General features: G+C 39.5%; 1 protein-coding gene across 1 annotated transcript in view; it reads right to left on the bottom strand.

The window, feature by feature from the left end:
- abca3b (ATP-binding cassette, sub-family A (ABC1), member 3b) overlaps window positions 1-13380 on the bottom strand; it is a 30371-nt gene extending 16991 nt beyond the window's left edge. Inside the window, exons 1-8 of the mRNA XM_037088621.1 lie at window positions 12737-13380; window positions 11609-11701; window positions 7646-7892; window positions 4872-4999; window positions 2944-3109; window positions 1929-2188; window positions 1729-1845; window positions 688-808 (exon numbers count right to left, since the gene is read on the bottom strand). Coding sequence (XP_036944516.1) covers window positions 688-808; window positions 1729-1845; window positions 1929-2188; window positions 2944-3109; window positions 4872-4999; window positions 7646-7892; window positions 11609-11662 — 1093 coding nt within the window. The 5' untranslated portion in view covers window positions 11663-11701; window positions 12737-13380. The remainder of the gene's footprint in view (window positions 1-687; window positions 809-1728; window positions 1846-1928; window positions 2189-2943; window positions 3110-4871; window positions 5000-7645; window positions 7893-11608; window positions 11702-12736) is intronic.
- Between the last annotated feature and the right edge of the window lie 1192 nt (window positions 13381-14572).

Here is a 14572-nt window from a genome sequence, read left to right as displayed (position 1 = left end):
CTGAGGAAGTGCTTCTATGCAACTGCTTTGCAACAGAATGAAAGCAACTATGTGGAGGAGCACTTGCAACCTGAGCTGCTTTGTAGGGGAGAGTTGGAAGGACACTGATGCTGATCTGAATGAAAAGAGAGTGAACAAGAGTGCAACAAGGGAAGAAGATGAAACATGGGAGAAAGGAGAGATGAGGTTTAAATAGTTTTCTTTATCATCTATGTTGTTCAGGCCAGACAGAATGAGCTCCCAGCTACTGAAAGGAGAAAAACGCAGTTTCTAGTCTAGTTTTGTATAGCAAACAAAACATTTCTTCTCACCATGAAAAGGCACTATACAATGACAGCTGAGGCCAAAACAGATTTTATGTATCAATGATTGCGTGACGCTAACATTTACACTCCCAGTGTTGATCAATACAACTAGTGTTCCGACATGTTTTTTTTATAGCTGATGTATCTTTTATTGCTGCCATCGTGACTTTGAACAAGCTATGAGGAAGATGCTGTGCAAACAAAACTTTGACCCACATCTAAGAGAACACACAATGTTTCAAACACTGTCTTCGAAAGAGCACCCGACCACACCTAAGCACAGCAACCGACAATCACAGAGAGAAATGATTATCATTTGGAAAAGAGTGGACAGACACAGAAACATACACACACACACACACACACACACACACACACACACCTCGTGAAAAGAAGGTACTGATCATGAAGCTGAAGTTGATGGTGGCCACGGTGAAGACGAGCAGGAACACAAAGACCAGTGTGGGGTCACTGTAGGTCAGCACTGCTCCGTTAGGGCTCACCTAAAAAAGACAGTTCTCAGTTACGACAGCTGAGGCACATTTAGAGCCTCTAACCAAAAATGAACTTTTTGATCTGCGCTTAATTTCTGGAGTCACAAGTGTTGATCAGTAACTACACTGTTCAACAAAAAATTAAATGAATTATTTAGAACTCGTTTTCATAATTAAACTGAAGAGTCATTTCCTATTTGATCATTCTCTCTACGCCAAATTTCAGTTCTTTGCTCTATTCTTGTCTTGGTTTCAGTTGTACCAAAACCACCAACTAAATAAATATTAAATATTATAAGATTCATTTATTCACTATTGTTTGAAATCCCTAATTTATTTACACTCTGCACATTTATTCAAATATTTAATTTATTTTAATTAAAATCAAAAAATTGAATGCTACTTGGAGATACTATATACATAGATAGATAGATAGATAGATAGATAGATGTATCTATATATCTATATATATCTATCTCTCTCTCTCTCTTTATATCTATCTATCTATCTATCTATCTATCTATCTATCTATCTATCTATCTATCTATATATATATATATATATATATAATTCTGCAAAATAATTCAGAAATACATTTAAAAAGTTGAATGAAAAGGTAAATAAATAAGGGAATATGCACTGAAGGTAAATAAATACAGATGTTGTACAGTTTTGAATTTGGCAATTTTACTTTTGATTCTCCACGTAGAAAGTGTCATGAAGACAAAATACACAAGTAGAGTACAAGTACCTAAAATTTGAACTTAAGTAAAGTACTTGAGTAAATGTTGGATGCATTCCACCTCTGCTAAACACTAGTTAGATAATGACATTGTATAACTGTTGGCTTATCTCAGAAGCTGCTTAAATATGTGGTTAAGGCGCTATGTGCTGGAATGTGGCTTGAGTAACCACTAACACAAACTCACCTGAATACAGAGGAGCAGCGTGACGAAAAAGACCGACACGGAGAGGAAGAGGAAGAACATGAGGAACCAAGCGCTCCAGTGGAGCCAGTTGCTGAGACCCATCATCCTCATGTACTCCTGAGACACACAGGGAAAATAAGGAGAGTAAGGATCAGGTAGACCTTTTTCATCACAGGTCATAAGGAGAAACAAAAACACACCTTAAGTTTCCTCTCCTTCTCCTGCACCACAGCTCGCACAATGTTGAGTGAGGTGTAGGTAAAGCTGAGCACCAGCAGTAAGGGCAGTTGGTTCTGAATGGCCAGGATGAAGACGTCATATATAAAGGGAGGGTAGGGGAAGCGTGACAGGACCACTCTTGTCTGTCCGAGCAGAGTGGAAGCAGCAGTGCTGTTGTAAGAGCGCATGATGGCTCGGTCCACTGCGTGCTGTACAGCCAGGAATCCCTCCCGGAAATAACCTGAAAAGAGAAAATATGTTAATACCGACATTACATCAGCACAGCCCTGCTAACAAAGTGACCTGATCCACGAGGCAAAGTCCTTCTAACTTCTATAGTTAACATTACAACAGCTAAGAGGCCTTGAGGAACCAAAGTAGAGCTGCAGCAGCGAGTTAATATGCATGTGGAGGCTGGAAATCCATATTCATGCGACTCTAAAAGCTTGTCAGCTCTAATATGCTGTGAGGATGACTTCATGTTTCGGAGCAGGCTTCTTCGTCCCATTACAGTTACACTCAACTCTGGAAGTTCATTATGAAAAAAGAATCTGGTCCTGCTGGAGGACAGCAGAACACTCTCTTATCTAATCCCCAATTCATCATTATCACATCATTTAAAGTTGAGGTGGCAACTGTGAAGATCAAGTTCAGAGTATCTGATGCCTCCTGACACCTCACAAATGATGTGAGGGGCAGGATGCATCCTCGTGGTGCAATACAAGTGTATTCACGCCGACTATGACGAAGATGCGTAAGGCTATGGTTGCCGTGGAAACATGGCTTGTAGAGAAGGTTCTCCAGAGATAGTGGAAAAAAGTGCTTTTAGTCAATCATAGTAATCACGTCTGATGGACTGAATGCGAACATGATTAAATCTTCTGAAAAATGTGACATTTTAAAGAATATTTTTTAACATTTATTTCTGGATGAGAGCAGACGGGACGTTTTGGCATGTACAAAGTAAATGAAACAGGAAGAGACATCGGTTCTCACCCGGCGTGCCCCCCTCCTTGTCATACTGCTCCCTCGGCCCCGGCAGTTGAAAGAGGGGAAAGAGGCTGAGCGTGTGCCAGTCCAGGTCACTGTTCGGGCTCAGCTCAGACTTTTCTTTGAAGGGGGCGTTGCGTGGGGTGAAGCTGAAACGAAGGTGGTAGCTCACCTGAATTTGAGAGAACAGAATAAGTGAAACTGAACAAAGCCAAAAGAAATTAAGCGGTGTGAATTTCACACATCAGTGTCTCTTTTTCAACTTGGCTTCAAGCACTGCCGCTACCTCTAAGTTTTGCTAGAGAGTGAATAGATCAAGTACGCAAAAAAATAAGCATGAATTATGCAGTCAATGAAAGAGACATTGTTTTGGCAAATTAAATGCAAAAATCGCCCACTTAAGGCTTTTCTTATAAATCATTTTAGATCTCTTAATGAAGTAAATGATATGACTGAAATGCTGAAATGATTGGTATAACATTTTTAGTTTATTGGAACAGACAAATTAAATTATAACAAACAATCAAACAGGATAGTAACCACAATTTGTGTGCAAGCTGTCTGTGTACAAATCCAGTTATTATATCTTATTTGAGGATACAACAAAGGACGAAATTGAATGATTGATGTAGCAGAAGGCTACAGACTTTGGCAACTCATTTTCTTTGGCTGAACTGTTGCTTTGAAGTTTGTGACACGAGTAACAAGTCACACTCCTTTGTTGTAAGAATACATTTGACAAAAAGGTTGAGAACAACAGATGGGGTGGCTGAAAACAAAGCAAATGAAAGATGCCTTCAACCAAGCTTCGTTTCATCGCCTTTTGTTTCCTCATGTTTATGGTTTTATTCATCTGGCAGAAAGGAGAACCTTCTACAAAGACAATAACATTGTATTGAACTGATCTGAAAGAGGAACGTGGAGACAGGCACACAATAACGACAGCTCTCTCTCTCCAGAGGGTTTTGAGCTGTCTAATGCCTTGAACACACCGCAAGACTTTCAAAGAATTTTTCAAAGTCGTCAGATCACTTTGCTTTTGATACTGCACAACATTTGGCCACATATTTGGGAAGTTACACAGGAATGACACAGTCAGGCAGTCTAAGCTGTTGTCTGATGATTTGTAGCTAAAACACCAAAAAGTCAAAGAAATGGATATGTGTGACAGAGTGGATTAGTGTTGGAAACCAAGGATTAATTTTTGTTTGTGCTGCAGTTCAGCAAGGATGACACTGTTACAGGTACTGAACTCCTGTGTGTTTGTATTCTGATAGCAACTATAGGCTATTATTGTGCCCGCCTCATGGGACTAGGTGCATGATAAGCTCTGATCTGAGCCCGACCCATCTACAAAACACACTATAAATTTAGCCTGTGTGATATATCCAGAGGACATCGGAGACAAGCAGCCGAGCTGTCCTCGAGGTTCATGGCGCGCTTTCTTATCTGCCTCCGATCGGGAGCGTATTGTCAGCAATCTCCAAAAAAGCATCAGCAACAGCAAGATCAGGGCTAAAAATCCTGTAGTGTGAACTTAACATAAAGTGTTGCAGCCTCCAGATTCTGTCACACAACAAACCTGTGAGTTCACCTGTCCTCTGTCAGGTTTTTCCTGATAAGAGGTCTAGTTTCATCTCTACTTGTTCTCAACTTTGCATTTAGTTAAAAAACAGGTTTTCAGTTAGCAGAAAGTGGCTGAACCAGAATTACTGTTTACATACTATAAATGTTATGTATTCATTCCTCTTACACTGAGATCAGTGTTTCAGCATAACAATAACTACTTAATCATGCTATGTCTTGTCTCTGCTGCGTCCCTAAGAGAATTACCAGCCCACAAATCAATGCACTGCAGTGGCAACCACTCGACAGGTGCATATATCAATCATCTACCTGCCCCCGTGTGTGACAGTGTGTGTGCAGCCTTTTACCTTTATGGGTAGCGGTTCATCGTCATGGGTGAAAGGGTGCTCAAACACCACAGCAGCCAGCACCTTTCCTGATGCAGGGTCATTTCTCACAAAGTCCTCAAAGTGTTCCTCTGACTCAAAGCCACGCACTGGGAAAGAGACAAACAGGCACACACAGATAGAAAGATCATTACATTAGTTGGGGGGTGGTATTCATCTCACGTACGTCTGTTTTCATGCCTGTCTCATTATCCGACCTTGGTGCTCGCTACTGTCGCTGACAGGCAGAGAGTTGGTTGAGACGCTGTCAGCATACTGAATTGTACAGCAATTATTATCAATAAATATTCAAGCCTGTTGAAAACGCCTACATACACAGTTTTTTTGGACACAGATGCTAAACAACACAAAAAGCAAAGAGCTAGCTTAAACACAAAATAAGTAATAACACCAACAATACCGAAGAAACAGCTTGAAAAACCCACGCAGTCCAAATGAAATGAAAAACAGACGACAGGCTGATGAAAGAGATTAGGTTTTCTTTTAACTTCTTTCTTGGACTGGATTTCTCAATTACATTTTTGTTCCAATAATCAAGCACACATGGAGGTATTCTGAGTCTGGCAAAGGACGTCAGTGTCACACATCAGCCCAAGGGGTCAAATCTGGGTCAGTCTCATAAAACAAACACTTGAATGACACATGAAGGACACAGAGGAAAGTGGGTCAAGGGCAACCAGGAGCCAAACAAACAGGTTCAGACATGCATTCAGCATATTAGTCTTGACTTCAGCTGCCTATTTTGGAATACTGCTGAAGTAATTAGTGGTTAAACAGAGAAATTCCCAACCAGAGATTCTTGTTTTCAGGGGTTACATAAAAATATTGAGGAGTGGCTCTACTAGTTTGAAAAAAAATAGAACTTATGATTTGCTCAAAGTCATATATCCACATATTTGTGTTTAGAAAAATAACAAACTTCCGAATAGATTAAGCTAAAATTATAAGCTAACAAAATGGATACATGATAAGCTTCATACAATGCATTGATCATGGATTACAATTGAGAAAGTCAGCTAAAATCAATAATAAATGGTTAAAATTATCATCTACAAGAAAAAACAAATCGAAGTAAAATTCTGCCATGTACCACAGCTTCAGATATAATCATTGATTAGTTTCATGGTAAATTGATATGCAATTCAGAAAACAGCTGGTTAATAACAACGTAATGTGACGTCATACAAATGCAGTAATTTTCCGACCTTCTCACTGAGCTCTAATGACCAGGGAAGAGAATGTCATTACATTTAACAAAAAAACTAAAAATGTTTCTTGCAGCATTATCGTTGAAAGAAACCATCTATCAGTGATGATCTACACAAGCTTTTTCACAACAAAGGTTTGAGATACACAGAATAAGCCTATCATGTCACAATTCACAATTTCTCAATACACCATGTTAAACATGTAATAGCATGTCATGTCTCCACAACAAACAAAAACAAAAATGTGTCCAATTCGACAGCAGCCTACTTGTGATATTTAAATATGCAAAATTCTAACGTTTGAAATATTAGAGGACTTTTTAACTGTTGTCAACTTGACCTGTTCATCAGAGGCTAAACACTGAGGTCACCTTTTTGGTGGTCTTCTGTGTTCATGACATATTCAAATTCCGTCTTGATCATTCCCCTCCGCCTCATCCCTCTGAACGCTGAGCCCAACTAAATTATTCATTCATGGCTGAGCTGTGATCTCACCCGGCTGTATACAGCACAACCTGCAGTAACACGGATCAATCTACCTGCTTCTGCTTCTCTACCTTCAGCCTCGCTCTGCTGCTATCTGTTCGTCTTGCCAGTTGTCTCTCATGACAGGCTGTTTGTGCACCTGTCAGTCAGACTGTTTAACTGAATAGCTGTTCACACAGAAGAGAGTGTGTGTGTGTGTGTGTGTGTGTGTGTATTTAAAAGAGATGGACTGTAGTCTAAACTCCCAGCTGACACAAGTATAGGGTGCAGTCTGTTTGCTCTCTTGTGAGCCGTATCTAGAGAAACCAGTATTCCCAGCTCTGTCCTGAATTACAATCCTTGTCAAGGCTGTGGTATTTGTGCCACTGGTTGTAGTGGTGGCAGTAACAGCTCAAAATGGGGACATAAATATGTGGCTGTGATGAAAACAGAATCCAGATTTTCAAAAATAACAATTCAATATTATAAAAGATTTAATGGAGCATAAATACCACTCCCATATTGCCCTGATACATGTGAGTCTACATTTATGAGCCTGTTTGCTTAACTCAGGATAAAGACTGGAAACAGGGTGGAGAAGTTAAGCACTTAACCACATGGAAAACATTTAAATGTCGTTTCTACATTTCAGTTTTTAAATAGATTAAAGTAACTAGATATAGCATGTTAACTGGGGAGATTTAGATATGCTTGGGCGTTCTTTTCTTTGATAGAGCTAGGCTAGCTGCTTCCCCCGTTTCAGTCCTTACGCTAACCACAGCTACACAAAGCTAAGCTGCTGGGTGTAGCCTTATACTTACCAGAACAAGTATGAGATAGGAATGAATCTTTTCACATAGTTCTCTACATGAAGCATTTCCCAAAATGTCCAAATGTTCCAAAACAGGCTACTAGATGGCTAAGATAATTAGTGTGGTACTCAGCAGCCCGCATAACAGTCCCCTTTAATACTCACTCATAAATACCAGCCATCTCAGGCCAATAAACAAATGGGACACGAGTGAAAACAAAACCTCCTTTTTCTCCTTTTTTATGACCTACCTGAGGAGAGGGACAGGCTGCCACGCACATCCTCTGCCACCTGACGCACCACACTGTAGTTACCGGGCACATAAGCCAGCTGTAAGCTTTGAAGAAACCTCTTGGGAAGTCCATCAACAGCATAGCTCTCATAGACCGTGGCATTCGGGTAGTCCTTAAAAGGCACCTTCTGACGTAGCACGATGAGGATGCCGGAGAAGAGCAGAGGCAGGAGTATCTCCACCAGAGTCACCAGGATTTGACGTTTCTGGAGAGTAAGGAGGGAGATAATCGGTCATTGATGATAGATATTTAAAAGAGTGAACGAGAAATGGAGAAATGAAAGGTTTGGCAGAATATAAGGTTTGTAAGAAGAATGAACTATGCTACATTTGACAGATTATTCATGACTTTTAGTAAACATCCATTAAAATTAATAAATGCCTGCATGTTTCAGCCACAGGTGAGCCCGGCAGAATGAATACCCTTATATCTCCTCAGACACCTGAACTGAGAGCACTGCGGCTTTGAAAAGAAAACATGACCCCATTTCAAAATGCTAACTACAAATTATTTTTAGTCAAGATGTGGTGCGGGCATCAATTTACTCTTTTCACACCAGTCAGATTTGGAACTAAAGGATTTTACAGACAGTTGGAAAATAACATCATTTATATGACAGCCTCCTGCGGTTGAGTGATTGGAGTGCAAAGTGACTTGGACAGTTTCAGGACATTACAGTCAATCTCAGAGGGGTGCCAATATCAGACCTTCGTCTCTTCACCACTCAATCAAAACGATCACTTCAAGAGGAATAAATACAACTTAAGAAAGGACATCTTCTCTGTGTTTCCATGTTTATAAATTGTGATTGAATGCAAATATATATAAATGTATTTAAACCAAGTGTTTAGTGTAAGGCTGCATAATAAACCTGAATCCTTTTTGAGTCACCTTATGGCTTGGTCAGTGTTGTCTACTTTCATCAGATATTATGTGAATTGAACAGTTAGATGAATCCTTCATTGTATGTATTGTTGAAAACGTGTCTACACTCAGCAAAGTAAGGAATCAAATGTTTTATTGTGCTGGTATTGAAACACCAAATTCTGAGTGCTGTGTAATTCAATACCAGACTCAAGTCTATACATTTCGTTTTATAAAATCAGATGACTTTGCTACTGTTTGTTGAGCACAGATCATAGATTCTGCTTTCAATCACAAATCATAGCAGGACCCATTGCTTAAATGTCATATTGTGCTTTTGGGGTTTTTGCATTTCCTTTATTGTGTTATGAAGCATTTTTCTGCATGTTGAAGGTCTGCAAAGTGAAAAAGCCCAAAGTCCATGCCAAAGGGAGTTACTCTCTCCCACAAAAAAATACTGCTCCTGAAGCGGGTTATTTTAGATCACACTACCTTGCTTGACATGATCTGCCCTACTCTACCTCTGATTGGCTATATCCTGCTCATTAATTAATGTGCATGTACAATGTGATTTCTCGCTATATATCTAAAATGGAGCATTCAAGACGCAGTATGAAAAGGGATGCTGCAGCAGCAAAGCACCATATGAGAAAAAAAGTGTTTGTTTTTTTTTTTAAATTAAAGTATAAAAGAATATTCTACTAAAACCCCCAAATAAAAGTGTGATCCTGAACATTTGCATAATATGACCTCTTTAATAATAAAAAAAAGAACTAAAGTGTTTTTTTAATTTGGTCAAGCATGTAGCATTTAAATGAAACCACTGTAACTTCTACAATGAGTTCCTTTCAGCCGTATGATCAGTGTCAGTATCCAGGACAGTCGAGGCAGTCATTGTGCCTCTAATGTCAGTGGAGCAAAGGCCAAACACGAAGTGGTGCACCAGCAACTCAATACATCACTTGAATCACACTGGGGTAAATTGTCTCAAGCACGACTAGTGAAAACATGTGTTACCACCTACAAATCAGGAACCATGTCAATGACTACACTGTAACAGCTTTAATAAAGTAAATATAGAAGGTAAGCTCAATAGATTTCAAATGTATTTTGTATGATTTTTCATTTCTTAAGGGCTCATGCATGGGACTTAGTAAAATGCAAAACGTTTTTTTTAATTCACAATGTGGTCCTCATGCCCTTGTCAGAACAAATGCTGATTTAGCTCAGTGATTACATTCATTAATATAGCAAACAATTTCCAAAGAACTGAAATCTCAGATGTCACTTTATATCACGTTAATTAAGGATAAGGTCACCAAAAAATTCAGGCATTATCTCATCCCGATGCTAATAGAAAGTAGTGGGAAAGTTACGTAGTCCACAGAACATTTCTGAAGCTTCACAGCAAAACAGCCTTTCAACATTCTAGTGATCAACCGAGGTGGATGGTGGTCAAATCCAAGTTTTTAAAAGCCCACAAATCCAAAACTGATTTGAAAATATGTTATTTACAGCCATGATGCGCAGTCGAGCTCTTGGACCCACTTCAGGTGGGGTGTGTGGTAACGCTACTAGAATAAAGTATTTTCAAATCAATTTGGGATCAAGGAGCATCCAGAGACTTAAGTAGTTCCATACAGCTTCTAGTGTCACTTATGTATTCTTTCAGTTGTTGTTGTTTTTTTGTTTTTTTTAACATACAAACACAAATCCTCATCTACTTTAGTCATACAGGAGAACGCTCGAGAAATGTTTGATGGCATCAGAACTTTTTATCAACACAGGACTGATGAGATACTGACTGAATTTTTCATTTTTGGGTAAACTTATCCTTCAAGTCTCTAACTGGGTCAGCTGGTCCCACATCATGAGACTTAAAAGAGGATGTCCCATAAATACAAGGTTGAATTATGTGTGGACACTGAAAATCAGCCCTTTCATATGCGAAAGGTTGAATTACAACGTCTATACTTTGCTCCAGAAGGATGAATGTTGTAATTTTGAGTGATTAACATGCAGCCCAAGTCTGTTTTCTGCAGCCAGGATGGAGAAGCAAATCAACAATGCTCAGTATTTCTTCCCGTCTGCTCCTAATGGAGTCTCTGTGGTCTCCAGACAACCACCACTGGAGTAGCAGCGAGTGGATAAAGACTGCTGGAGCAACAACCTCACAGCAAGCATGCTATATAGCAGATTGCCAATTCCATATCTGAATAGTTGTGCAACCATCCACTGATATTAATGTTCAAAGTTGTGCAAGCTGCCATTCAGAGCAACCCACTGGCACTGTTTAGCTTACAAATTCTTCCTTATCTTCTGTAAACTTAAGACAGACCCTGAGAAGAGCTACACAAAAGCACAAATCTCAAGTGAACTGCAACTGTGAGGCGCCTTTGTCTGCCCTGGGAATCTGGCTTGTGATAAGGTGTGTGTGTAACCTGACAAACATGTTTACCAACAATTGAAAAAGAAAAAAGAAATACTTATAACTTTTCATCCACATTATTTTGCCTTAATCTTAAAATGTGACTTACCTGCTCTCTGTTTTACTTTTTGTTTATGTTTCTTTCAATATTCTAACTTGCAGCGACATACTTCAAGTGAATGATGTCATTAAAAAATAAAAGTAGATGTCTGCATAGATATGGGAATGTGATTATAATCATTCCTGTCTCATGATCTATGTCACAAACAATAAGAAAATTAAGCAACATCTTAAAGCAATTCCCCTCAGAAGATAGGCTTATAAAGCTAGAAAAGCATGTGACAGCTACCAGCTGGTTGACCTAGCAAGTGCCTGTGTGACACAACAACAGTGCAGGCACGCTGTATATTATTGGGGTCAACCAGTTGCCTGGTAGCTGGGTAAGATCTTAAGTTTTAAGAAACAAATTGTTAGTCAGTTTACTGTATTTATGATGCCTCTTAAGGTGTATAACTCAACAAAAACTGTCATACAGGCCTCTGGTATGTAAATACAGCTACCTCTGACAATTCACAGTTGAAAACAGTGTCAGCAATGAAGAAAGACACATACATGATTTGAGAACTCACCTGCTGAAGATAGTTTTTCCACACCAGTAGTCCAAATTGTCGTGCAATAGCCATTTTTAAATGAGACACAGTCCAGTCGGCCTTCTACAGTGGCTGGAAACAGAAAAATAATGACATATCTTAGTTTCAACCCAGAGTTAAAAGTACTATGTGCTGTCTTCAAAAAGGTTTCTTGAGGCTGTCTTTTTCTGAAAACCCTTTCGACCCACAGTGAATAAAGGTAGTGCTATAAAAAGGTTTCTGATCTCAGTTATTATTCAAGAAAAAAAACTCTGGAAACCAAAAAAAGAGAAGTGAAATTGAGCAATGTGCAGTCACAATTAGCATGATGTTTGGTATCATCACAAGATAGAGATTGGGAAACAGGATGAAACTCTATTATTATTCAAACGAAAGGGGTGGTTATCTGCTTGGAACTCAATTCCGTTGGGAAACTAAAACCACAGGCAAAAAAGAAGGGGGGGTGGTTAACATCCATTGGACTATTAGATGGTGACAGACAGAGACATCTTCATGCCTGACTTAACAGCCCCTGCCAACAGGATATGAACTTGTGCTAATACTGACAGTCACATTTGCAGTTAGAGACAAATAACTATTGATACAGCAGTCGGCTCTGCCTCATTCGATTTCAATTTCACAGCACACGAGTTCACAGATGTAATAAAGTGGTCATACTGGGACAGCCCGGATTCACACTAGTGCCATTCTTCTCTGAGTAGCTACATCCCTTTCATGATACATCAGGGGTCAGTGAAGGTCTTAACCGTCTAATTGGATTCAGAAAATCATGTGCAACATGATTAAAGCGACCATTTCTCTTTCAGTATATTGTAGGAAACAATAAACAAGCCATTAGAGATGTGATCCTTTTCCATCAAAAACAAAAAAACAGCCCTGCTCCTCTCTGATTGGACCAGAGCAGCCTTCTGAGCGTCCTGATTGGACAGTCCACCTGCTCGTCAATCCCCAAGGATTCTGCTGAATGCTAATGATGGAGCTGAGGCACAAATATAGGTATTTCTTTAACACAGTGTGCTGACTCACCGGCATTATGACACTTGACACACTATTAATCAATACGTGTTCGATTCAGACGTGTTTCGCGACATTTTTATGTCACATTACCTCAAACAAAAGCGGGTTTCGGCATGTGAACTTCACGAGCTGTGGTCCTTCTTCCTGGTGGAGGTGAAAACAATTCCTCCTTTTTCCTCTCAGACCGACAGCAAAACCATCGCGGCGGGGCTTCTCCCTCCTTCACCGACACTGTCGAGGCTCGGCTAGCATTAGTGAAGCTACGGACGTCTGCTGCGCCGGTCCAGGTTATTCCCCCCCTTCAGTTTGCTGCCTTCTAGCGAGGCGATGACATTGCACCAGCGGCTTGATAAGCCCGTGAATTCATCTTGCGAAGCGCAGCGGCAACAACCGTCAACAAAACACCTCACGTGACCCTCAGTGAGAGTGTCACGTGATCCCTCCAGCTGGGCTTGTAGAGATACGAACCTGAGAGAAAAACAAAAATGATAATAATCTGCTATTTCTGTATTATGTTATGTTGCGCTTAAGAATCTTTAGCTTTTTTTGTTGTTATTTTTCAATAATTGAGTAATAAGACTCACAAGTGCAATGTGGTTGCGATGAGCTCATGAATTCAACTTTTTAATCTCCAATTTGAATCAAACCTTCACTATATACAGTTTGCCTTCAAATAAGAAAAATGAAAAAAGTTCAAATAAAATGTTAAAAAACAGTAGAAATTTACTAATGGTATTATGCACTATGTAGTTTTGGGGAAGACTGATTTTTGTGCCTAAACAAAGTCAATTAGCAGACTTGGTTGTCATGACTGAATAAATGAACTTACTTTAAAGGACAGCACAGTTTCATACTGTTTTACTTCATTTGTATGAGGCGGACCCTGCCAGACAATAACCGGAGACACGAGTTCACCTGGAAGAGTCGGGTCGCCCGGTCATGATGCAGGACAAAGACATTAGACGAGTGGTTTCAGTGCAGTCGGGGGAAGCTTGTCTTCGCACAGGAAAATACCGTCAAAGGCCACAAAAAAAATCAATTTGTGCTATGTTTTATGAATAAATTGTCATATTCATCTGTATTTTAATGATATATGTAAAATCTTCAGAAGAGACAAGTTTTGATATTTCATGTGTAGGTGTACGAATTATGCCAATTATTCAGACGTTTCTTTCCACTAGTCTAAAAAAAAAGACATGTTATGGAAGCAAAATTGCCTAAAATCTTAAAAGTCACCATTACATGAATGAAATATGTTTATCACCTGTTGTGTCTTACCTTAAAGTTATACTCTATATTGCGATTTCAGTAAGATGGGGCATCTTTCAAGAGTGAGATTTAAACAAGAATGGTCAAAAATCCATTCAGCCTGGAACAGAACCATTCAGACTTGAAGTTAGCCCCTTTTTAGCTTCATAATGGCTTTTTAATGGCTGGACACCACCATTACCATAATACAACTCATTAGTGTCTTTTAATTAGACCCTCCCAGTTTGGTGAACTACCTCTTTTCTATTTTCCATTCACTCAGACTCGAGAAAGGTTCTTCCAGTTCTGCAGAAACACAGCGTTTCCCACTGGCTGTTAAAAGTTGAATTTGCCCAAAAGGACAGCAGCTCTCTTTATGAACAAATATTGATAAAACATTCGACTAACCACGTAACTGAAACACCTGATAACCAAAAGTAATGTAGACGCTCCTCCTAGGGGGAATTCTTTTCACAGCCTCAGTATTTATTCTATGGGGACTGCCCTGTGTAATAGTGCCCTCTGGTTTGGTGTGCTCTTGAACACAACTTCAATCTCTAAACCCAGACAGATACTATTTACAGATATCTTTCAGACAGCTCACTTATTTCTTTTTCTTTGAACATATTCAATAACTTGCTTGTGAAGAAAAAGCGTTTGGGGAAAGGATACAAACTG

Source organism: Acanthopagrus latus, chromosome 23 (genome assembly GCF_904848185.1).
Source record: "Acanthopagrus latus isolate v.2019 chromosome 23, fAcaLat1.1, whole genome shotgun sequence".
In the NCBI taxonomy this organism is placed as follows: Eukaryota; Metazoa; Chordata; class Actinopteri; order Spariformes; family Sparidae; genus Acanthopagrus; species Acanthopagrus latus.
This window is presented reverse-complemented; position numbering and strand designations above follow the sequence as displayed.